At 38.8% G+C, this 25,121-nt stretch overlaps 2 protein-coding genes and 1 long non-coding RNA gene across 13 annotated transcripts in view; 2 read left to right on the top strand and 1 right to left on the bottom strand.

The window, feature by feature from the left end:
- The window catches only part of LOC121872883 (unconventional myosin-Va-like), a 155,422-nt gene extending 148,829 nt beyond the window's left edge, over positions 1-6,593 (top strand). For all 9 annotated transcript variants that reach the window (XM_042375962.1, XM_042375967.1, XM_042375965.1 and 6 more), the window contains 6 exons: positions 1-350; positions 910-1,018; positions 1,262-1,410; positions 1,897-2,154; positions 2,685-2,804; positions 3,049-6,593. In XM_042375962.1, the coding sequence (XP_042231896.1) occupies positions 1-350; positions 910-1,018; positions 1,262-1,410; positions 1,897-2,154; positions 2,685-2,804; positions 3,049-3,174 (1,112 nt within the window). In that variant the 3' untranslated portion in view covers positions 3,175-6,593. The remainder of the gene's footprint in view (positions 351-909; positions 1,019-1,261; positions 1,411-1,896; positions 2,155-2,684; positions 2,805-3,048) is intronic.
- Positions 350-12,945, bottom strand: LOC121872886. The gene is made up of 3 exons (XR_006090162.1): positions 12,822-12,945; positions 805-2,478; positions 350-730 (listed from the first exon to the last, which is right to left on the bottom strand). It is a non-coding gene; the product is annotated as an uncharacterized LOC121872886 (long non-coding RNA).
- The window catches only part of LOC121872885 (D-serine dehydratase-like), a 23,745-nt gene continuing 10,564 nt past the window's right edge, over positions 11,941-25,121 (top strand). Inside the window, exons 1-7 of one of the 3 annotated variants that reach the window (XM_042375974.1) lie at positions 11,941-11,960; positions 14,838-15,002; positions 16,895-17,050; positions 17,464-17,585; positions 20,941-21,096; positions 22,610-22,756; positions 23,678-23,772. In XM_042375974.1, the coding sequence (XP_042231908.1) occupies positions 14,842-15,002; positions 16,895-17,050; positions 17,464-17,585; positions 20,941-21,096; positions 22,610-22,756; positions 23,678-23,772 (837 nt within the window). In that variant the 5' untranslated portion in view covers positions 11,941-11,960; positions 14,838-14,841. Of the gene's footprint in view, positions 11,961-12,608; positions 12,726-12,841; positions 12,945-14,837; positions 15,003-16,894; positions 17,051-17,463; positions 17,586-20,940; positions 21,097-22,609; positions 22,757-23,677; positions 23,773-25,121 lie in introns of those variants that run through there. The other 2 variants (XM_042375972.1, XM_042375973.1) reach the window with 2 other exon arrangements.

Here is a 25,121-nt window from a genome sequence, read left to right on the forward strand (position 1 = left end):
AACTGAAACCACGTGTTGCTGTAACATTCCTGCCTGGGCTGCCTGCATATATTTTGTTCATGTGCATACGGCACACTGACCATATCAATGATGATGAAAAGGTGCGGTCCCTTCTAAACAACATTGTGAATGGTGTGAAAAGGGTGATCAAGAAGCGTCATGAAGACTTAGATTCTACTGTATTATGGCTTTCTAATGTCCTACGACTTCTACACAACCTCAAGCAGTACTCAGGGGACAAGGCTTTCCAGGCTGAAAATACTGTTAAGCAGAATGAACAGTCTCTCAAGAACTTTGACTTGTCAGAATACCGACAAGTCTTGTCCGACATTGCTGTTTGGATTTATAACGTGAGTGATGATTTAGTCATAGATTTAGTACTGTACTTTGGCACCTGTGACCACCTGATCACACCAAATGGATGCAAAGCATTATTTGTCCACATTCTGAACCCATTATTTTATTATAACAATTTCTATACTATAGGTGGACTCTTATAAAGGTTGTTTATATGCATTTAGTATTATTTTAAGAAAGGATAATAAGGACTTAAGTATTATGGTTTTAGAACTAAGTATGGTAGTACAGTAGAGTATACAGTACAAGAACTGTACACATATTCCAGTGTTTTTCTTGATAGTCACAGTCTGCCCATTACTTACATCTCAGTAAAGATTCTCTTATGTAATTGTACCCCAGCCCTGGTGTCCTAATACTGTACCAAAGGTGCCTATGTCTGATTTTTTTGTCTAAAATTGTTAATGGTGTTATATACAAGTTGTGTAAATTGAGAATTTCTTGTACCAATATTTAATCTATACTTTTATTAGTGGTAAAATTTTTACATTCATTCAGATCAGTTGTTCCGTGTAATTACACATGTATAAAAAAAAACATTCATCTTTGCAGGGAGTGATTAAATTAATGGAGGAAAAAGTGCAGCCATTGATCGTGCCTTCCATCCTGGAACATGAGGCCATTACAGGTCTCTCAGGCAACAAGCCGGGTGGTATGAGAGGTGAGGATAATAGCTTTTGATGGCTTTAGTACCAGTAATTACACAACCTATATCTCAAATGTGTGTAGGACTCTGGTTCCAGGGGTAAGACTGAACAGCTATTGAGTATTTTTTGTATGTAGGTAATTCAGTTGCCCATTTAGAACTACATGCCAGTATTGTGTTATGTTCATTCACATTTCCCAGAATTAGAATGTAATTTGTCTAGGCTGTTTTTAATATATTATCTCTCCAAATTACTAGGTCGAGCTGGCAGTTTAGCCCGTGAGCTGGAATCCCCTGTAGAACCTCAAAAAGCTCTAGATCTGCTACTTAAGGAGATGACACAGTTCTATCGCACACTTGCAATGTTTGGAACTGATCCAGAGCTTATTACTCAAGTTTTCAGACAGGTAAGTCAAGCCATACAGTAACAATAATTATATAAAGATTACTTCAGTTCATCAAGCTTCCTGTTATAAGTTGAGACCAACCTGCTTTATCAGGGACTCCAAGTTCCTTTCAAGATTACCCAATTTCTGATCAAGCCCAAAAATATATACTGTAGTACAATATACAGTATATATGAAAACTTGGCATTCTTTTGTATGTTCTATTTTTATATCTTATTCCATTTAGTCACTTTTTTAAAGCTGTATTTGTCCTTATACTGATTGTTACTCTCCTAATGTCATACAGCCTCCATTGGTGAAATACAGTCCAGTGCTTACAACTCATCTTCGTGTATAATCCTATTCTGCAATTGCTTAAGGAATGTTTTCTTAAAGATTTTAAATTACCTAACCTAAATTTGCTATTTAATGTCCTTGTAGTTTGTGACAGGTTGGAAGAATATAGTCTGGAACATGTTTCATAATGAGTAATTGTTTTCATTCCAGATATTCTACTTCATCTGTGCTGGATCTTTGAACAACTTGTTGCTCCGTAAAGATATGTGTCACTGGTCAAAAGGCATGCAGATTCGTTATAACTTAAGTCATCTGGAACAGTGGACACGTGATATGCGACTCCACGAGTCAGGTGTCACAGACACTCTTGCTCCCATCATCCAGGCTGCCCAACTTCTTCAAGCCCGCAAGACCGATGATGATGTCCACTCCATATGTGACATGTGTGACAAGCTCTCTGTGTCTCAGGTCAGTACAGTACTTTGTTTTACTGGTAAGGATGTCAAGTCGTGAGAATAATGGAGAAGGGTAGATTTTTGTGAGAAATATTTCCTCTTAAGCTGCTGATCTTATTTATTTATGGCTTTGTGTTTCCGTCTGTTCCCATTAATTGTACAGCATAGTGAAGGAGTGTTATAACAAAAAAAATATTGATTGTTGTTATTAATTGATGCTGCTATGTGAGAAGGTGTTACAGTACTGCATATATTTATCAGGGTTCTCTGTCTCCTGCATTGTTGTGGTGTGGCTGACCTCAGGGTGTTGATCTGGTGAACTTGAAGCTTCACTGGTCTGTGGTAAAAGAAAAAAAAGAATAACTGTTTGGAAAACATATACAAATCTGTACCAACTAATGATAAATTCACAAAGGGTACATGAATATCTATACAGTACTGTATTAAAAGAGCTGATACATGAAAATTATCAGTGCATTATTCCTGATTGGAATTTCTTTTAGCAATGATGTATTATTACTAACATCATCCAATTTTAAACAGATCATCAAGATCCTCAACCTGTATACACCAGCAGATGAATTTGAAGAACGTGTTCCCATCACCTTCATTCACAAGATCCAAGCTAAATTACAGGAACGGGCAGAGGGTGAACAAGCTCAGGTAAGTATTTTTGTGAATTACTTTTTTTTTCCAATGGATATTAAAGTATGTACTGTATTGTCATAATTAGATACACAATTCCAAAGAAGGAAAAGTGTCTGCATTTGTGAATATATAACTGATAAATTATAGTTCTCACAAGTGTATTGGGTTTAAGATTAGTGAAAAACTAATAAGTAGGTCTGTGCTAGTGATGAACAAAATTATGCATTGTTAAAGCTATTTTACTTTTCCTGCTCTACAGGCAACCTTACTGATGAACACCAAGTTTGCCTTCCCTGTTCGGTTCCCCTTCAACCCATCAAGCATTCATCTAGAGGACGTTGAGCTCCCCGAAGCACTTCCCCTAGGCATGTTGAAGAAGGTGTAATCAAGTTAAAAAGCCGGTGGTGATTCTGTTTGCATAGAGCAGCTAGTGAGAGGCAGCAATAAATTAGTCAAAAGAGATGCCATGAAACCTTCAGGAGTGAGGCTGATAATAATTTACTTTGGCAAAAGTCTGCATGGAAATGCTAGACAGTTAATTGTATTATATAGCTTTTAAAAGAGAAAATCAGTGGGAAGCAGTTATTGCTGTGAAGTACCTTATTATCTGAAACAAAGTCATCCAACTCCTGGAGAATAAAGTCATAACCAGTTAATTGTACTGTCATAATGAAGCCATGTTGCTTCTTAATCACATAATGTTTTTTTAAGTGAAATGAATAGGTCTTTCATCGGTGAAGTGTCTCATGGAGTCAATTTGGACAATAACACAGTTTATTTAGTTAGGTCACCTATTTATGAGGACTTGAGGGTGGATGTTGTGTGATAGTTCATAAAAAAACAAAATGAGTCTGCCGGGTTCTCTTATCACTTATTCCTTTGCCATGTGTTTATCTTCCAAAAAAATGAGGCCTTGGAATTGAATTGAAATGACTTCTTGGAGAGTAGTAAGATAGTGTATAGAAGTCAAAAGCAAGCCTTTGCTCTTGATTTCTATCAGAGCAGCTTTATCTAAATTCTAGGGAAATAAAATGAATCATTTACTGTATGTTTTGAACACAATTTTATGCCTCCACAAGGTGACACTCAGTATTAAATGTTGAAAAATGCATTTGTTTGCTCTGTATTATTTAATTTCACTATGGAAATTATTCCACTCCATATTCCTTTATTGATCTATTTTCCATGACAAAGGTATGTAAAAAAATAGTAATTTAACTAAAAACTTGGATTCGACATCATGTTAAGCAGCAGCGGCAAGGCGGCCACAAGTAGGTATTGTACATAATTGCTGCTAATGCATTTTAACTGGTTCTCTTGTGAAATGGCACATAACTTAATGCATTCCTTTCACATTCCAGAGCCTATAGTTAAATATTACTATAATGTAATACTGTATATGGTTCATAGTGTTATTTATTTATTGTATAGATGTTCAGAGTTTAACTTATGGAGAGCTTCGTTTACAATATTAGGTGTTCTACACAGATGGTGTGTTGATGCCACATGAAACATATGGGAGGACTAGATCCTTTTTTTTTTTTATCATTACACATAATTTCTTTTCACAAAATATGGCTATGTACAGTAAAAATGTGAATTTAATTTGTATGGTTTCATCTTTTTCAAGACTATTAGAAATGGTACATACCTAACTCATCTGCACATTCCATGGTGATCTCTTACCAATTCATATATATATATATATATATATATATATATATATATATATATATATATATATATATATATATATATATATATATATATATATATATATATATATATATATATATATATATATATATACAGTATATATATATATAATTTTAAAGCCCTATGCTAATGACAGACTCTTCGTTACCTTAGTTCTTGTGCATTTTTTAGCACTTATTTGTCAGAGTATGTAGAAGTTGAATTGCTTGTCACCTTTTTTTTTATGCTGTACACTAGGGAGAATCATCCCATGATAAGGCACATACTGTGTTAGTCAGATTTGACATTTTACTGTACATCATAAATGACTAATGGCAGAGTCACAAACCAAGAGAAGTTATCATTAGGGAGATATTTAATTTTTGTAAATGTTTAGATTTGCTTTTTTCAGATTGGGTCATTTATATTCTTTCATATTATTTGGAAGACAAACGTCATTTGTAAATACACTGTTGCAAATGTGTTGCGTGAATTTAATTTAATCTTAAATGAAGTTAAACCAAATGTATACTGTAGCTATTTGGCCAGAAGTGGTGAGTACCAGTTGGTATATATAAATATATATACAGTAAAATTAAACTTTGTTTTGTAATCCAGGGCGTGCAGTCTATGAGAATTTTAATATGTATTATTAATTTATTTGTCAGTGATTACATTGAGATTTCTCAAGTTTTATTACATAATTAATAATGACAATAATAATTCATCAATTAATAACTAAAATTGTACTAATATTACTGTAACATCTAGGTCATTCAGTGCTGCAAGTTATAAGTTAGGCACCAGATACAGTACTGTACTTATACATGGGCACCAGACACAGCATTTATACAAGGGCACCATACACAACACTTATACATGGGCACCAGACACAGCACTTATACATGGGCACCAGACACAGCACTTATACATGGGCACCATACACAACATTTATACAAGGGCACCATACACAACATTTATACATGGGCACCAGACACAGCACTTATACATGGGCACCAGACACAGCATTTATACAAGGGCACCATACACAACATTTATACATGGGCACCAGACACAGCACTTATACATGGGCACCAGACACAGCATTTATACATGGGCACCAGACACAGCACTTATACATGGGCACCAGACACAGCATTTATACATGGGCACCAGACACAGCATTTATACATGGGCACCATACACAACATTTATACATGGGCACCAGACACAGCACTTATACATGGGCACCAGACACAGCATTTATACATGGGCACCAGACACAGCACTTATACATGGGCACCAGACACAGCATTTATACATAGGCACCAGACAGTACTTATACATAAGATGTTACAAACTTGGGTGCTACATATTATTTATTTAACTGTTTGTAGCATGCAGGGAAACAAGTGCCAGATATTTGTATGCAGGTATTGGCAAAAATATGTATGTATAGTGTTGTCATATAATTTAGGCATGAGAAATTTCTATATACAGGTATATCTGAATTTAAGACAAAAATCTATTGTGGTTTCAGCAGGTTCATTAATAAGTTTTATAAATGTGAATGATTGGTTTATGATCAGACCAGAATTCCAAAACATCTCATACCCCAGTTTTGTATGTTGACATGGAAGTGTTGTAGTTTTATTTCCATGATCAAGACTGGCTGTGTGTTAATGAAAATTCTACGTTATTTTTTGTTTTAAGACATATTTCTATTTTACTGATTCATTCTGTGTTCTTTGGGTGTATACTTGAGCCTAACCAATATTTTTCTTTTGTGAAACATTGTAACTAAATTAGTTGAAAGTAGGTAACTGTCCAAAAATTTTGATTTATTTAATACAGTACATGTGTCTTATATTATTTCCAAAGAGATTTATATCATGGTTAAAACATGGTGGTCTGTTTCTTTTGGGAATTATTATTAAAGGCTGAAACTTGGTTTTAAAATTCAATATCAGTCTGAGAAACAAGGTGATTCTTTGCCGTACAGTACACTGCCTAGAAATAAAGGTTGAAGTAATAGCAGTGCTGTGTTAACTGTGTGTTGCCTTCTTATTTAAAAATGTTAATTGGAAACCAATAAATACAGACAAGTTGTATATTGTGTATTATTTACACAATTTATGAATTCCCCCCTTTTGATTTTAATTATTAATACTGTATGCCCAAGAAGCGGCAAACTCTGCAGAAGATTTATGGTCAAGTAAACTTGTGGAAGCACAAGACATTTTCATTTAGCACCATCAAGATGTGGGTAGCATTCAAGAAGTACAGTACAGGTAAACCTCAATAAACGATTGAGTTAGGAACCTGAAAAAACCCATTGCTAAGTGAAATATTAGAGATAGGGAATTGCCACTTTAATTTTATTTCTATAACCTTCTAGCAATGGCCCAAGAACTTCAGCTCATTGTTAACATCACACCTAGGTCCTTTTCACATTCAGTCTCAATTAATGCAGTTTCTTCATCCTGTTGGGACATGTGATACGCCTCCTTACCATTGGTACGTCCCAGGTGCATCCTCTTACACTTCGTGACATTGAATCTTAGCAGCCATTTCTTCAACCATTCTTGAAGCTCACAGAGACCCTTCTGCAGCTCTTCGCTGTCTGCTTGGTTCTTAATTTCCCGAAATAACTTGCCGTCGTCCACAAACATTTGTATGGGGGAGTGTACAGCATCAGGCATGTTATTTATGAAGCAAACAAACAACAGCGAGCCCAATACACTGCCCCGTGGTACCCCACTTGTGACGGGTACACATGATGATTTCGTGCCATTAACCACCACACACTGCTTGCGGGCATGGAGAAAGTCTCCGACCCACGCTAGAACATTTCCCCGAATCCCGTACCCTTCCAGTTTAATTCTCAGCCTTTCATGGGGTACACTGTTGAAAGCCTTGTCAAAATTTAGGTATATGTACTGTCGATATAACTACCCTGTTCCAGAATTTGGATCCAAACATCCAGTACCTCGAGTAATTGCGTTAAGCAGGATCGCCCCGGCATAAGACAGTGTTGGCAAGCCTTGACAAGGTTGTTTCATAGTAGATGTTCCATCATGGCATCTCTTATAATGCTTTCAAATACTTTACATGCTATGCTGGTCAGGCTCACCGGTCTATAGTTATTTGTGGAGTGACACTCGCCCTTCTTGAAGATAGAACTCACATAAGCCATTTTCCAATCACTGGGGACCTTTTGCTCATCCAGGCATTTACAGAACAGGATCTTCAGGGGCTCAGCAAGCTCGTTGCACAACTCTCTTAGCATTCTGGGATGTACCATGTCAGGGCCAGGACTCTTATGAACCTTTAGCTTTGACAGTTTATTTCTTATAACCTCTTCTTTGAACACAATGTGGGTCAGTACCGTGTCGAACCGTCTGTCCTCAAACGCAAGAAGATTAATCACACCCTCTCTTGTGAATACCGAGGAAAAGAAACTGTTCAATGCCTCAGCTTTGTCCTGGTCAGAATCTGCGTAACTACCATCTTCAAGCCTCAGATCCGATACTCCTACTCTCATTTTTAATTTTGACTTTGCATAGCGGTAAAATGCCTTCGGATTTGACTTGACCTTGCTTGCAACCAGCCTCTGGAACTCCTTTTCAGCCCTCCCACACACTGACTTTGCTTGGTTTCTGGCTCTTGCATACATCCTCCTGTCCTGCTCATTGTTTGACCTAACCCACACCTTGAAATACTGGGTTTTCTTCTTAACTTTATTGACCACCACATGGTTCATGTGTAGGGGTCTCCTTGTATTCCTAGAGATTTGCTCTAGGGTATATATTTCTTGACCAAATGGTTCACTTTACTAGCTATGATATTCAGCATAGTGTCTGCATTCTTATGCCTTAGTGAGTCAGGCCAGTGGATACCCCTCATCCCATCATAATTTCCCTTGTAATATTTGCACCTTGGCCTGGTTTTGTCGTGAACGAAGTAACAGTTAAATCTGAATGACATTACATGATGGCTGTTGCCAACAGTTCTGTGCGGTTCTATGTGGCTCAGCGGTTCTATGCAGTTCTGGGTAGTTCTGTGCAGTGGTGTGTGGTTCTAGGCAGTTCTGTCGTGGATTTCTCCCCTACAAACACTGTTTGTCGCTGCGTAGCCGACCCCACGAATTCCCCAGTGTATGCCTCGTGGTCTACGTCAACCAGCGCCGCCCACGGAGCGGGGGTCAACTACTAAGCCACGCCAACCCCCGCTATTTAAGACCTGACCTCGTGGTGATCGCCCTCTTTCTACCTACACCAACCAGCCAGCAACACCTCCTCTCCTCCACCTGCCTGGCGGTCCTCGCTCCCGCCGGAGAGCATGGCGACCCACAAGCTGGTCCTCCTCTGAGCATCCTCACCAACCAGCTCTCCCTACATCACGCTTGTAACCATGCTGCCTTCCCAGCACCAAGCTGCATTGTACATCCAATACAACATGTATACAGAGAGCACATTGTGAGTTTCCTTTCTCCATCCCATCCTGAGTGAACACCAAACAACCCATAAACCACAAATGGTGACCCCCGGAGATTCGCACTCACACAGGATGGAGGAGAAACAGATCACGCCCCCAGTCTTCAAGTAACATGGAAGACTGGCTTATCCACCCAGAGGCAGCTCTCATCGGCTCTACAGCTACTGTCTCTAAACCACAGGTTAGACACCCTAGAGCAGCACTGCTTCTCAAAGCAGACACCAGCTCCTCTTCCTGCCGCAAGCACCACGTCCTACCGACCCCAGCACACCCGTCCTGCCTCAGACGCCGCCCTGGCCCAGCAGTACCCCCTGCCGCTTCTCCTGACGCGGCCCCTGCTCCTGAGTGTGGACCCACACACCCCTCTTTTCTCCCTCAGGTACTCCCTGCTAATGTCCTGCACCCTGCTGCTGTTGTGGACCCAGCTGCTGTCACGAGCCCTCATCCGCTTCTGCCGACACAGCCCCTGCTCCTGACCCAGGCCCACACACCCCAACAGGCGTATCTGACGACTCTGTACCTGCCGCGAGGGAAGTACAACATTCATCGCCTCCACACACCCTTTTTCTCCCTCTCTACTCCCACAGGTATTGTGTATTTAGACAGTTGTCTCTAGCGACCGGCTCATCCACGCCATCACCGTTCTCTCACATGTGGCATGCACCGCCCGTTCTGCCTCACATGTGCTATGCAACCCTGCAGACAACAAGTCTCCTACACCGCCTGGAGGGAAGGGGGAGCATTGTAGTGGATTTCTCCCCTACAAACGCTGTTTGTCGCTGCATGGCCGACCCCACGAATTCCCCAGTGTATGCCTCGTGGTCTAGGTCAACCAGCTCCGCCCACGGAGCGGGGGTCAACTACTAAGCCACTCCAACCCCCGCTATTTAAGACCTGACCTCGTGGTGATCGCTCTCTTTCTACCTACACCAACCAGCCAGCAACACCTCCTCCTCCTCCGCCTGCCTGGCGGTCCTCGCTCCCGCCGGAGAGCATGGCGACCCACAAGCTGGTCCTCCTCTGAGCATCCTCACCAACCAGCTCTCCCTACATCACGCTTGTAACCACGCTGCCACTTCCCAGCACCAAGCTGCATTGTACATCCAATACAACATGTATACAGAGAGCACATTGTGAGTTTCCTTTCTCCATCCCATCCTGAGTGTGAACCCAAACAAACATCTCATACCCCACAGTTCTGTGTGACCCTAAGTGGTACTGTGCAATTCTCAACTGTGCTATAAGGTTTGTTTTTTATTTTTAGCGGTGGGGTTTTCACAGTTCATGGTGTATCGACGGTTTTTGCAGTTTTTACTATTTGCTGTTGTTTTTTTCTCACTAGTTTTCGTGTTTTTCAGTTTCTTTCAGCTGGGGGGGGGGGGCAGTTTTAGGAAGTTCTTGCACTGTGTAAATTTTTAAAAAAATTATCAGTTTTCGTGCTGTCTTTTGCGGTTTTCTCTTTTCTGGCCGGTTTTGTGTAGTCCTAGGTGGTACTATGCAGTTCTGGTCAGTTCTAGGCGGTGTTTGTGGTTTGTAGAGTTTTATTGCATTTTTTGCAGGTTTTAGCATTTTTTGCCATTGTTTTTTGCAGGTTTCTTGGATTTTTTTAGTTGTTTTCAGGTATTTTTCAGTTTTAATAGGGTTTTCAAGGTTTTTCACAGTTCTTTAATTTTTTGGTGGTCTCAAGGATTTTTCACAGGTTTTTATTTGTATAAATAGTATTTTTTTTTCGACGTATTCACTGTTTCGGGGGATTTTCCAAGGTTTTTCGCATTTCTGGCTGGTTCTTTGTAGTACTGGGGGTTCTATGTAGCTCTGAGCAGTTCTATATGGCTCTTAGCGGGTTCTATGTGGTTTCAGGTGGTTTTTGCGGTATGCTGTTTTTCAGGGATTTTTAGTGTTTTGCCTTTTTTCGTATTTTCATATTTTTGGCAGTTTTAGCTTTTTTATGATTTTCTGTGATTTTTTAGGGGTTTTCAAGATTTTTTTAAGTTTTTTAGTTTTAACATTTTTGGTTTTTTTCTGTCTTTGAGGATTTTTGCAGCTTTGTACAACCATGGAATCTGGGATTTTTAACATGTGCAATAAATATTTCTCATCATTTTTACTAACTTTCATTCTATACATTTCCATCACAGGTGAATAATAATGAACCTACTCTAATAGAACCTGACCTAACCAACCAAAGAAAATTACCTAACCTTACCTCACTTCCTAGACAGGGGTTAAACCTCTGCCATATTAAGAGAAAGTACTTATTTTGATATCTGGTACCAATGAAAGCATTTTCTTGAAGCCTCATGGTGTAATTTTTTTATTTATTTTTTTTTGGACGTGAGAATAAACAAAGTGAACTGGTGACAGGTGCTCCCATATATGATAATAACAAGAGAATAAAACGCATCCAGTATCTGTTATTTGATATTTACAAGGTAAGTGACTAAATTTACATAAGTTGGCCCAACTCAATTTCTTAATTAAAAATGCATTTTTCACATAGTTCATACTATTCTAAGACACTTTTCTTCTATAACGCTTCCATCGGAAATTTAATTTAAAGTGGGCAGAGCTCTGAAGTCGAAGGACAATTTGGTTAAAATAATCGAAAAATATAAATTTCCAACGGAAGTGCTATAGAAGAAAATGTCTTAGAATAGTCTGAACTTTTACTTTACTTTTATCCTCTTCACCAAATGATCGGCTCGTTAGCCGCTTGGGCAATTGGTCACGTCTCTTACGCACTGTTGGCAAGTACTGGGCATGCACTGGCTCCTGAATGTACCTGAACCTGCTCCAGTGTTGGTCAAGTCTTGTCTTGAAAGAGCTCACACTTGGTGCCGTCACAACACTTTCTGGCAGATTGTTCCAAGAGTTCACAACCCTCACTCTGAAAAAGTTTGCCCTCACAGTTTTCTGGACTTGCGGCTTCTTCAATCTTGAGCTGTGATCCCTTGTGGGGCGAGCGTCCGCCAGCTCCAAGTAAGGACACTCGACTGAGTAGTGCCCCTTGAGATGCTTATACGCCTCAACTAGGTACCCCCTTGCCCGTCTGTAGTATAAGCTAGGCAGGTTCAGGCGCTCCAATCTCTCAGGGTAGTTGAGGTGCCGAAGTGCAGGCACCAGTCTGGTGGCCCTCCTTTGAACATTTTCAACCAACTGACAGTCCCTAGCATATCTCGGGGACCAGATGGGGTGACAATGCTCCAGATGGGGAAGCTCTTCACTCTTGAAGATCGTTACGAGGGACGGACAGTCTAGATATCTGAACGGTCTTCTTATAAGACCCAATAATTTATTTGCCTGATTTACCTTCTTCTCGCAATGGCCCGAGAACTTCATCTCATTGTCAACATACACACCTAGGTCCTTCTCACTGTCTCAAATAGTGCAGTTTCTTCATCCCATTGGGACATATGATACCGTTGGTATGCCCCAGGTGCATCCTATTACACTTCGTGACTATTCTAAACTGTGAAAAATGCACTTTTAATTAAGAAATTGAGTAGGGCCCACTTCTGAAAATTTAACATCATAGAATTATTAGATCTATAGATTGCAAATGGGAAAATCCTCGAATGAGATGATTGTACATGAACTAATACCACCTTATCTTAACCAGCTAATATTGACGACTACCCGGTATATGTAAACTTCAAAACAAATAATGAGTCGGCAGTGTAGTCGTCACATTAGCCTCCTCACCCTGCTAATAAATTTGGTAATAACGGAGACAAACTGCTAAAGGTAAGATGCGTGTACATCAAGATAATAGGTGTACAACTTATGAGGACTTTTAGAGTAGAAATAACCAATGTTAGATGAGCATGATACTGTACTTACCAAGAAATATAGAGGAAGGCATTATTACTCCCGCATATCAGTGTAGATACCTTGGAGTGACTTTCAGGTCTTGACATTGTTGAGTCTTCCTCTTCTCTCAACTCTACTTAAAACACAGTTAAGGTAGATATAGCATTACCGATTCATATGATACAGAAACTCGAATAGTAAGCACTTGAAGATTAAGAAGCGTATGGCAATTTTGCACACTGTGGAACGGTCCGACTAATTACCCAAATGTAGCCGCAATGAAGTCAAATAATGGTCCTATATGAATAAATCGGACTGCTAATCACTTCTCGACTAGTATTTGGTGTCAGAAAGTCACAAAAAATTGGATAACCTTTTCATGTGTAGGTGCTTCGTTTTTTAGTTCTGACCCATTTCCCCGTCTATATTAGTACAGTACAGTACTGTACCTCACAAAGTTGGCAGGGCTTTGAAGAAGGAAAAATAATATTAGAATAGTATTCTAAGTGATGATATAAGGATGTCTTTTTATATTAGTGCACCGTTCTATCTAACCTTACATAGTAAGGGGGGCGCCGCTCCACCCCCCTCATTGGTTCACAAATAGGGTGGTAGAGTAGCAACTTAGTAGTAAGTACTGGAATGCTGGAAAGTTTTAAAAGGAGGCTAGATAGATTCATGGATGATAGAGAATGGTAGTAACTCTCGACAGGAGATGCCATGCACAGGCCAACCGGCCTATTGTAGACAAGATATTTTATGTTCTTATTAGGTTGGGTTGGGTTAGGTTAGGTTTGGTTGGTTGGTTTTGGCGATTTTCTATGTTTTTTTTTACACATTTCTAATACCCAAAGAAAGAACTGTGCACTACTATAAATTTACCGATTTTTCCTTAAATTCTGGATATAGGAATGGCAATCGTTTGCAAAATGTCGATGTTTATTGGTACGGCAAGCAAATGCACATGCATGGTAGGCAGACTATACAATGATAGTTACTAAGATGGTGTTCTTTCTGACTTACCTAACCTAATCTAACTTAAACTACCTTAACCAAACCTAATGTAACCTAACCTACCCCATAACCTAATGTAACCTAATCTATCTCATAACCTAATGTAACCTAACCTACCCCATAACCTAATGTAACCTAATCTATCTCATAACCTAATGTAACTTAACCATTAACAATGCAGTCTGTCAATACAGCTGCCATACCTGTATCCACTATGTTTACCTTATTGTGCTTATTGAGAGGAGAGATGCCAAAAGTACATCTTGCCATGCACTATTGTAACTTACATTGTGACTTTTGGAAAGATTACAATAGGTTGAGTGAATTAGGATATACAGTACATAACTCACAGAACTGTTAGTCACAATATTACTGTACTGTATTCACTAAGTGGATCCTGGTGTACTGTACTTACCAAAAATGTTGAGTGGCTGTGGAAGGACATAAAGACCTGGGTTCTCAGTGCAGGAAATCGAAAATACCTCCATTGACATTATTTTACAGGTACTTGTTCATTTATGCTCGCCTAGATCACCAAATTATTCTTCACTAGTTCTTGAAAATGGTTGTGCTTTGCTTCCTTCTGCCCCAGCTGTAAGTTTGGTTTATTAATTAGGTGAATTTAAACTTTTTTTAATTGGGTTAGGTACATTAAAATTGGCTTGGTTAGGTTAGGGTTTGCAACACTGCTGTAGTTTTCTGTAGGGAGGTTAGACATTTGTAACACTGCACCAGCTGCTAAAAACCGTGAAAGAAAAAATTTAAACCTAAAAATTTATTAAAATATAGTCAAATGTTTTAAACCCACATTTTCCCTCTTGTTCAATGTCCTGCTCATTTTGTGGTGTATTAATATTGAAGGAAGAGAAAAGGGCCATGACCCAAAAATTATCCTTAGAACATAAAAAAAAAATGACCCTAGAAAAACCATGTCTTCTTCTTGGTGTGAGGAGCTGGTATTTTCTGCTGTGTTAATTCTGAAGGAGGTTTACAACTACCTGTACTGTAGTAATGGAAGTTAACCTTGTATAGACAGATGGCCGAGGGAGCGAGTGTAGGCCGGCGGGTGGAGGAACTGACCACACCGGCGTTTCTTGTGGACCTGGCCAAGGTGAAGACCAACTGTGCCAACATGCTGGCTACCTGCAAGACCATAGGAGTTTCTCTTAGAGCCCAGACTAAGACCCACAAGACCATGTAAGTTCTTCCGCCTTTTTAGCAACCTCACAAGAACAGGTACTCTAGTATGCATACCCTAGATACCAAGGACACTTGTAGGCATCATGATGAATTGCACAACTTAACTACCTACTGTATTAAATTTCCCCATAGAATATAAATGCTTTCTTACCTTATGAAAACGATGAAAAGTATACAAGCATTATTTTGTGTGATGCTAATTTGATTTTTCTGACCTCTGATACTTGTAGTAAACTACAAATAGTTTACTATGTACTGTATATGGTACTAGGCCCAAGACGTCACCATTAAGGTGTATTCTGTATAAGAAGGTACTGTACTGTACTCCTTTATGCAGAAGGTGGTAGATATAAGGAACAGTTCACCAGCTGTAGGTGTGGAAGCGAGAACAATACTGTGCTTCAAAATAGTCCTGGACAAGATTATCAATGGGGGATCATATACAGGCCATTGGTATGCTGCCCCCATTCTGGGCACCAGTTGTAGTGGCTGTCAGGTAAATCAGAATGTTGATTTGACTTAGGACAGGCCAAGAATGCCATTACAGACTTGCAGGTATTCTGTATTCCCTGATTTACAAAAAGGTTCCATTCCTGAAAAACCTTTTATAATTTTAGTTTTTTAATTATGTCTTAAAATGCTACGAAACTGTTTAAATGACAACTTTCGGTGTACTCAATGATGAGCCAACAAACATAATAAATGGAGCAGTGGAGCACAGAAGTAACTAAGAAACTGCACAACTGGTTATGATGCAGTGTGCAACTGTGAGCTCCAGCCAATACATGGTTTTAATTTGTTAGTGATGCACAGAGTTGTAAAGTAAGGAAATAAATTTCCTTGAGTACAGTACTCGAGTAAAATTTTTGGGTACAGTATTTACTTTTTAAAAAGTACTCAAATTTTTCAATACTTTTACTTAAGTATGGAATTCTAATACTTTTACTCCAATACAAATGAAAAAATAAAAATTGTCACTCATTACATGCCTCAAAATCTGCACGCTGAAAACAACCTATACCGAGAATTTGAGCAAATTTATTTTTTTGGACTTATTGAGGATGGTGGATCATTTCTACAATACTGTACAACTTTAATCTTATATCTTATCCTCCTCTTCAATCTCCAGCCTAAAAGCCAGTCAGGTGGTTGGTCTGTTCTGTTACACACTGTTGGTAAGCACTGGGTAAATACCTTGACCATTTGTTAAACTAAGATACCATGACCACATTTTATGTTTCATTTACCATCCAAAGACCTGTGGATTACAGTTTGTGTCTACACTAAAGATTACAGTTAGTTTGTATTTGCAGTACCAGGGCAATGAAGATTACAGTCAGTTTTTTCTACTCTTGAATGATAGTCAGTGTGTTTACTCTTAAGATTATTTTCTTTTACACCTCATATACAATCAGCTTATTTCACTGTTTATGGCTGTACAGATAACAGGGCACTTGGATCTGTGAAAGCTGTTAAGATTATCTTCACAGTGTACATTAATTGGGCTAAATTTTACAAGATGGTGAAATGTTCAGTAAACAAATAACACATACTACTGTATATAGGAGTTATGATGAGACCAATCTTTTTAACTTGCTGCCATGTGCTGTACTTGTTGAATGTCAAGAGGTCTCAATATTAATCTGTTACTTGTAACCCATATCTAATTCATTGTGAGGAGTATTTCTAGAAGTTTTTATCTCATAGATGTTGCCTAACGATCATAGATGTCCTCAGTTATTTGTTTGATTAACTGACTTAAGTAATTTCATGTCTTGTCATCAACCACAGTAAGCAATAATTTAATAACCATAAAGAATAAATTGAGGATATTTATGTAACAATTACCCAGATGATGCAAAAATTGTTCCTTCCACTGATGGGGATAGTGAGTGTGCTGTGCTGCAGACTGGCGAGAGTAAGAGTGGGCTGGTCACCTCCACGCTGGAAGAGGCTGAGTTCTACGCCCGCCACGGCTTTGATGACATCCTTTATGGCTATCCCCTCATTCCCCACCACATGCCTCGTGTTATTGCACTAACTCGGTGAGCTCACCTCTTGTACTGCCCTGTGTTGCTGCTTCAGATAGGTCGTGTAAATTAAAATTGTTGGCTCTCAGTAACTGCTGTGCCCTCAAAAAACTTGAATTTAATTTCTTGTTCATGTACAGTACTTATACAGTACTTGCTTTTTGATTGGGTTTGGAGTTCAGTTATTAAATACAAATTGACAGGTGTTAGAACTTTAGGAGTAAACTGTGTTTTATTCACTAGTTTAATACAAAGATAACACATTAGACAAAAGTCTAAGAACTTTTTTATTGTACTGTATTGAACTACTGTACCTGTATGCAAGTTTGAATGACTCCAAACCAGATGAGAAAAGCCTCCTCTTTTCTCTCTTCCTCTTCTTTTCTCTCCTTCTTTCTCTTATACAATATTTGCCTGTTCTATCTCAGGCAACTGAAGAAGTTCCATGTAATGGTTGACTCACAGCTGGCAGTAGACACACTAAAGGACACACCCACACCTGGCAAGCCCTGGTCAGTCTTCCTCAAGGTTGACTGTGGCAATAAACGAGGTATGTCAGGCCCACTGTAACTGCTGGAATGGACCCCAACCTCACCATTATAATTAAGGGACTAGTTATAATGGGGTGAAATCCCTATTAGTTTAGATTGGGGCCACTGAGAACTGGGACCTATTTATTGATGCTGTAGATCAAGGTGACTAGCTAATTTACGTTTAGTTTATAGCCTCACATCAGTCCAAGGAGATTTCTGTTTTGTACCTTTCAAATCTGTAGGTTGCAGCCTAAATTAGCCTCCAACATCAATGACTGGCATTAATCAAACAATTAGTACCACTCCTATTGCAACCCTGGCCTTTAGAAATATCTTGATAGCTATACAGTTATTGATGTTACAGCACATTGTGCAATGTAGCTCTCCTATCCATCGTGGCTTCATAAACAGAACTAGGCTGTGCTTAAATGAGGTTAGAAGAAGCCCTATTAAAGATGTAAATTAGGGGACTGGCTGGAATTGTCCTCATGGGGTAATGGGTCAACATATAATAATTCACTACAGGTATTATTCTGAGTTTCGAAGTGCTTCACACTGGAGTTTAGGAGAACTCTTCAAGGGGCTTGTAATGTGGTTGGACAAGGTCGGATTTTTAAGGAGGAAACTAAGGTTGTGATCAGTTTATTCATTAACCATATGTTTGAACCTATGCCACAAGACTGAGTTACACCCTCCCAAACATTATACAGTGTCTGGTGAGTGCATAACCCTTAAGTGCTCTCTCCCCAGGCAGTGATTGTAACCCAAAGGAAAAACAATGTTAGATTAGTCTACACACTGACTTTTTCTGTGTTCTATTGACCTCATTAACTTTTACAGATTGTGTTTTTATTCCTCCTTGACTAAAGTACCAGATTTCAGAAGGGCAAACTTTGACAGTTTAAAGAGGCAGCTGAGAGAGGGGGTGTCGTGCTTGGCCGTGAACCTGACAGATGACACCGACCTGATAACGAGATCTGAGATTGCCGAGTTCCACGACAATTTAAATAGCGAGTTACTTAATGCACAAAGGCAGAACATACCATACAAAAAACTCAGATCAGACAACAACGACCCTAAATGGATAAATAATTATTTAAAGAACATCATTGGCCAAAGGAAGGCTATAGGTAGAAGGATAAATCGTGGCGAAATTCACCTCCGGGACTATTATAGGGTATTGGCGAGTAGGGTTAAAACCGAGATAAGGAAAGCAAGAGGAATAATGAGGTAAGGATAGCAAGGAGGCGAAGACAAACCCCAAAGGATTCTACCAAATGTATCAAACTAAAACACGAGAAAAGATTGGACCAATACGGTCAGACTCCGGCGAGCTCACTGATAACGACGGAGAAATGAGCAATAATTTGAATAAATATTTTTCAACAGTTTTCACCTCCGAAAATTTAAACATGATACCCGAGGCACCGACTCTATTCAGAGATAGTGAAGAAAACAAATTAAGTGAGATAGTAGTGACTAGTAACGATGTTAGTAAGCAAATAGACAAACTAAAGCCTAATAAGTCACCTGGTCCCGATGAGATATTTGCCAGAGTATTAAAGGAATGTAAGGAAGAGCTTAGTATGCCCTTAGCAAAGTTGTTTAACATGTCCTTAAAAACAGGTGTAGTACCAGAATCCTGGAGGATAGCGAATGTAATACCGATTTTCAAGAAGGGGGATAGATCACTATCTTCTAACTACCGCCCAATCAGTCTAACATCAATAGTAGGCAAATTACTGGAAGCAATCATTTCAAACTCTATTCGAAATCACCTGGAGAAGCACCGATTGATCAATGATTCCCAGCATGGCTTCACAAGCGGACGTTCTTGCCTAACTAATCTATTAACATTCTTTTCATCAGTTTTTGAATCAGTGGACGAGGGCACAATTATGATGTGGTATATCTCGACTTTAGCAAAGCCTTCGACAGAGTCCCCCACGAAAGACTAATTAGAAAGGTAGAAGCTCATGGCATCAAAGGTGGCATCCTTAAATGGATTAGGGCGTGGTTACAGGACAGAAAACAGCGAGTGAGCATTAACGGCACTAAGTCCCATTGGAGCAACGTCACAAGTGGAGTTCCCCAAGGCTCAGTACTTGGACCATTATTGTTTATTATATACATAAACGACATAGATATCGGCATAGACAGCAACATAAGTAAATTTGCTGATGATACTAAAATAGGACGTGTTATCAAATCTGACGAGGACTCGGCAAAACTACAGGAGGATCTAAACAAATTTTTCAAATGGTCTGAAAAATGGCAGATGACATTCAACATCGACAAATGTAAAGTACTCAGTATAGGAAATGTAAACAGGGAAACCAGATACCAGATGAACAACGATGCCATAGAGAAATCCGACTGCGAGAGAGATTTAGGAGTAATGATAAGTAGGAACCTTAAGCCAAGTAAACAATGTGTTTTTGCTCGTAACAAGGCTAATAAAGTACTTGGGTTCATACAAAGGAGTGTTAGTTACAAGACTAGCGAGGTCATCCTAAAACTGTATCTTGCTCTTGTGAGACCACACCTGGATTATGCAGTTCAGTTCTGGTCACCGTATTACAGAATGGATATAGAATCCTTGGAAAGAATTCAGAGGAGAATGACAAGACTAATCCCGGGCATTAGGAACCTTGAGTATAGAGACAGGTTAAAGCATCTTAATCTGCACTCCCTTGAGAGACGTAGAGCGAGGGGCGACCTGATAGAGGTGTATAAGTGGAAGGCAGGGCTAAACAAAGGGGACATTACAAAGGTACTCAAATTATCCAACCAGGAGCGAACTCGTAACAATGGTTTTAAATTGGACAAATTTAGATTTAGGCGTGAAATAGGTAAACACTGGTTTGGAAACATAGTGGTGGATGAATGGAACAAGTTACCAAATATCATCATTAACTCGAATACGCTGAATTGCTTCAAACATAGGTTGGATGCTCATATGAGCAATAGGGGTTGGGTGTAAACGGGACTGCCCAGTATGGGCCAATAGGCCCGCTGCAGTTTCCTCCATTCTTATGTTCTTATGTTCTTATTGAAGTTGTAGTCACTGAAATGGAATTGGAGTTTTATAAGATTAATTTTATATTTCTTACTGTAGCTTTTAGTTATTTCTACTTACTTGATACCGTTCACAGCAACACTGAAGTTTAATTTTGCCACCTTCCTTGCATAATATCTAGCTTACTGTAGATACATGAGTCTCAGAAAGCACCACAGGCCCCTAGCATTTATAGTATATGCTTCAGCCCAAGTGATGTTTATATACTTAGTCATAACACCTTGAAGTGATCAGTTGTATAACTCCTTGAAGTGATCAGTTGTGGACAAATCAATATAGTTTTACCATTTCAGCTGGAGTGTGGTGGGAGGATGAAGCAGGGGTGGACATGGCATTACAACTCCACAACGCTCCTAATATCACCTTTGTTGGTGTCTATGTCCACTGTGGCAATACCTATGGTGCCAGTGAGCCCAAAGAAGTCCTGCAGATCCAAGAAGACACTTTAGGTGAGGATTGTTACTGGTTGAAGCACAATTTCTGGATCACCTGAAGAATCACCACCCCAGTTATTTCACTTAAACATTAACCACCCTAATGCAAAGCTAACCTACCATCACCCCCCTTTCCAAATACTGCAATGTTAGTGGTTAATCTTCGGTTGAAATTAGCACGGGTGGAGATTCTTCAGGTGATCCCAATTTCTTAACATACAGTATACAGGGGAACACTGCTTAGCATAACTCTGTACCAAGAATTAAAAACAATTCCGCATTTTCTCTTTTTCAAGATAGAAATAACAAGCAGTAACTCAAGTTACATGAGCATAAGCATTCTTATCTGTTCTCTCATTGTTCTTGTTCATACAAGCTACAGTACAGGTATATGAGAGCATCCAGTCACAATGTTCTCTATAGAGTGAGTCTTCTAAGAGTCATTATACATGCATCATACACGCCACATTAGTTTTTGAGTGGGTATAGTTTGTGTGCTCTCACTGAACTGCTTCTCATTCTTGTGAAACTACAGTTCTAAAGTATTTAACATGTGTTACAGTATCAATGAGTGTGAGAAAAAGCAAAAAGCATAATTACCTTAGAAGTGAAAGTTAAAGTTTTAAATGAATAGTCATTGGTGTCATGGCAGTAGAACGTGGGTTTGACCTCATAAAATTTCCAGTGAGAACAAATATGACGAATAAAGACAAAATAACGTTCAATGGGTGATATGGCCATTATACAGAACAGGGTGACCACAAATGTTATTACTGTAAAAAAACTATAAGAGGGAATTTATGTAAATTTTTTGCTTCTTACTGAAGAAATAAAAAATTTTATGTTTTTCTGTGCACCTCAACATGTGTGCTGTTAGTGGACTGTAACACATCCAACCAGTACTCCACTTCAGTCCATATGTTGGCCAACCTACCTTCATTACTCTTTTGATGCTGTGGGTTATCCTTTTATTGTACCAGGTGTTTCAATGTCAGCAATGGGGGTCTGAAAAACATAATAACCCTTAACATACTCCCACAAGGAAAATATTGAGTGGTTATAATTCTTCAAAGATACACACCTACTGTGATATTCTGCTCAGCAAAGAAAACTAAGCTTATCACCCTGTCGTGCATGAGTCCATACCAAACATTAAGTTTTGGGCTATTACGAATGTGTTCACAAAACCCCCGTGACTTTTCAGCTAACCATATTTGCACATTATAGCAGTTAACTCGTCCAGACACCTGAAAAGTGACTTTATCAATTGAGTTCAGCATGGAATGTGCAAATTTATAGTGCCGAGGCTTGTCATTAGATTGTAAAGGCACAATCTCTTGTGTCTGAAATCATGTAGCGAGTCCAGGAAATTAGTATGAGTACCCCAGGAGCACATCTTCCCCATTAAGTGAGGTCCTCCTGTATAATTACGCACTCTCTTTAATTTTACCCAAGTTCACTGTAATACACGTGAAATTAATTAAAGAAAACACAAAGACAAGTACTCTGCTGATAACATACCTTCCAGAGCGTTTGCTGAAGTTTGTCGATCGCCTGAAGCAGCGAGGTGTGACATGTACCACAGTGGGTACTGGATCCACACCCTCCTGTAGACAACCAAGTGATAACATGAAGAACCTAACAGAGATACATCCTGGCAATTATACCTTCCTTGGTGAGTCCTGACTTAATACAGCTCTACTCTACTGGCTGATTGTTTGTAGCTCTGGAGATCAGGTGTATGTAGGTCCCAGAAAATGGAGTTAGGTAAGCTGTCATAATGTCAGGGTTGGGCTGGGATTCTTTTGACTGGGCCTTTATAAACAGATTTAATTTATTGTGTAAATCACCTGAATATTTCTTCACATATTTTGTGGATAAATTTCTAATATATGGTGAGTACTTTATTTTGAGAGCTGCGATGAAATTTGAACTTTTAAATGAAATAAAAATAAAAATGTACTACAACACAAGTACTATGGTTAAGTATCTGTCAACTGAAAATCTACTTCGTGAAATAATCTGTTTTACGAAAGATTTGAGTATTTTGAATATAAAACTAAAGACTATGGATTAAAGGAAAACTATTTAATTTTCTACATATTACTGTATACTTTACATGATTAAAAGAAGAGAAATTGGTCAACAAAGCAACTGGCTCAGTGACTGTGTGGTGGTGGTGTGAGTGACGAGTCTACTGTACTGTACTTGTCTTCATGTGAGTTTGAGAAAGTTATATTTACTGTGCTGTTTATGGTGATCAGTAGGAGAATGATGACACATTGAAAGTCTATTAGTCGACTTAATAACATTGTGAGTGTTAAATAATAATGAAGAAAGTTACTGTTCAGGTATTTTCAGAAATTAATAATATAACTAAAGTGACACCAGTACTAGGGTTTACTACATGCTTCCCTTGGACATATGTTTGTGTGTCCACTTTATGGAAGCCTCTTGGTCCTAATATTATTTGAGTGATACTTTATTGTAATAGCATCGAGTCAGAATGATAAGGTGATCTGGATAAATGTTGGAGTTTGAGCAGTAGGGCAGTAGCTAAAACCAGATCATGACTATCCCTGTGATGCCAGAACAGATGTGCAGCAGTGGAGTCTTGGGTCATGCAGCCAGGAGGACATCGCCTGCTGTGTTGCCACCCGTGTCATTGGTCACTACCCACACAGGAATCAGGTACTATTACTACACTTAAATTGTATGTGCATTAAGTTTTCTTGTTGTCAAAGATCTTATGTCTGAGAATTATAGCATACTGAATCACTAATATAGTAAAATATCTCTTAGTTTTTTGACCAGTACTTTGTTCACTGGATAATTTGCATCAATTTCTCTCCTGTATCCCCATCAAGGAGGGGTTTGTACATGCACTGTATACTGTATACGGTACTTTCACACTATATGTACAGTACAGTATACATAATTGTAATAACTTCTTATTTCTTAACACTGCTTTAGCAATATTCTTGGCTAATGGGGAGATTACTGTACAGTAGTACCCCGCTTAACGCGGTCAATAAAACCCACAGGGTACCGTGTTAAGTGAAAACCGCGCTAAGTGAACAACAGAACATATGGGATTAATTCCAATAGAAACTGGCCCGATCCCCAAACTCCACTTTTTCCGACACAATACCTATGTTCTAGTAAAAATAACATCTTAATTTTATGATGGTACATGCACACAATTAATACTTAAGAGAAATAGAGAAATACAGTCGCCAAGTTAATGTCCATTCAAATAATGGACTCAACTCCCTCCCCCTCTTCTCACACTACACTGCTCGCTCTTCCCTCTCTGAGAAATTTTGGGGGGGAAACCACTAAATTTTAATAAATAATACCTCAAACTAAAGTTAGGATAATACAATTGACATTGCTGGATTCCTTGTAAGACCAGGAATATTTTGAATATAAATGTCATATATTTTGCACAAAAGATAACATATTTACTGAGAGTAAACATTATATCAAAAATTTGTATGTCTAATGCAAAATCTATGATGTTTATATTCAAAATGATCACCAAATTGTAAGAATTCCAGCAATGTAAATTATATTCTGGCCGGGTAATTTGTATGAATTTTATGAGCTAAAACAAATATCTTCAGTTAATAATAAAAAAAAATATTCTTCACACAGTAACAGATGGTCGGTCGGTCCCTTCCTCCCCCCCACCCCCCACCAACCCTCCCTACCAGATGTGTGGGAAAACCAGAATATTTAACATTTTGTATTAAATAATACCTCAAACTAAAGTTAGGATAATATAATTGACATTGCTGGATTCCTTGTACGACCAGGAATATTTTGAATACAAATGTCATATATTTTGCACAAAAAATAACATATTTACTCAGAGTAAACATTATATCTAAAATTTGTATGTCTTATGCAAAATCTATGATGTTTATATTCAAAATGATCATCATATTGTAAGAATTCCAGCAATGTAAATTATATTCTGGCCGGGTAATTTGTATGAATTTTATGAGCTAAAACAGGCAGTCAGGCAGGGTGGCGGG

This window comes from Homarus americanus, unplaced genomic scaffold (genome assembly GCF_018991925.1).
Source record: "Homarus americanus isolate GMGI-L3 unplaced genomic scaffold, GMGI_Hamer_2.0 scaffold11022, whole genome shotgun sequence".
Taxonomy (NCBI): Eukaryota; Metazoa; Arthropoda; class Malacostraca; order Decapoda; family Nephropidae; genus Homarus; species Homarus americanus.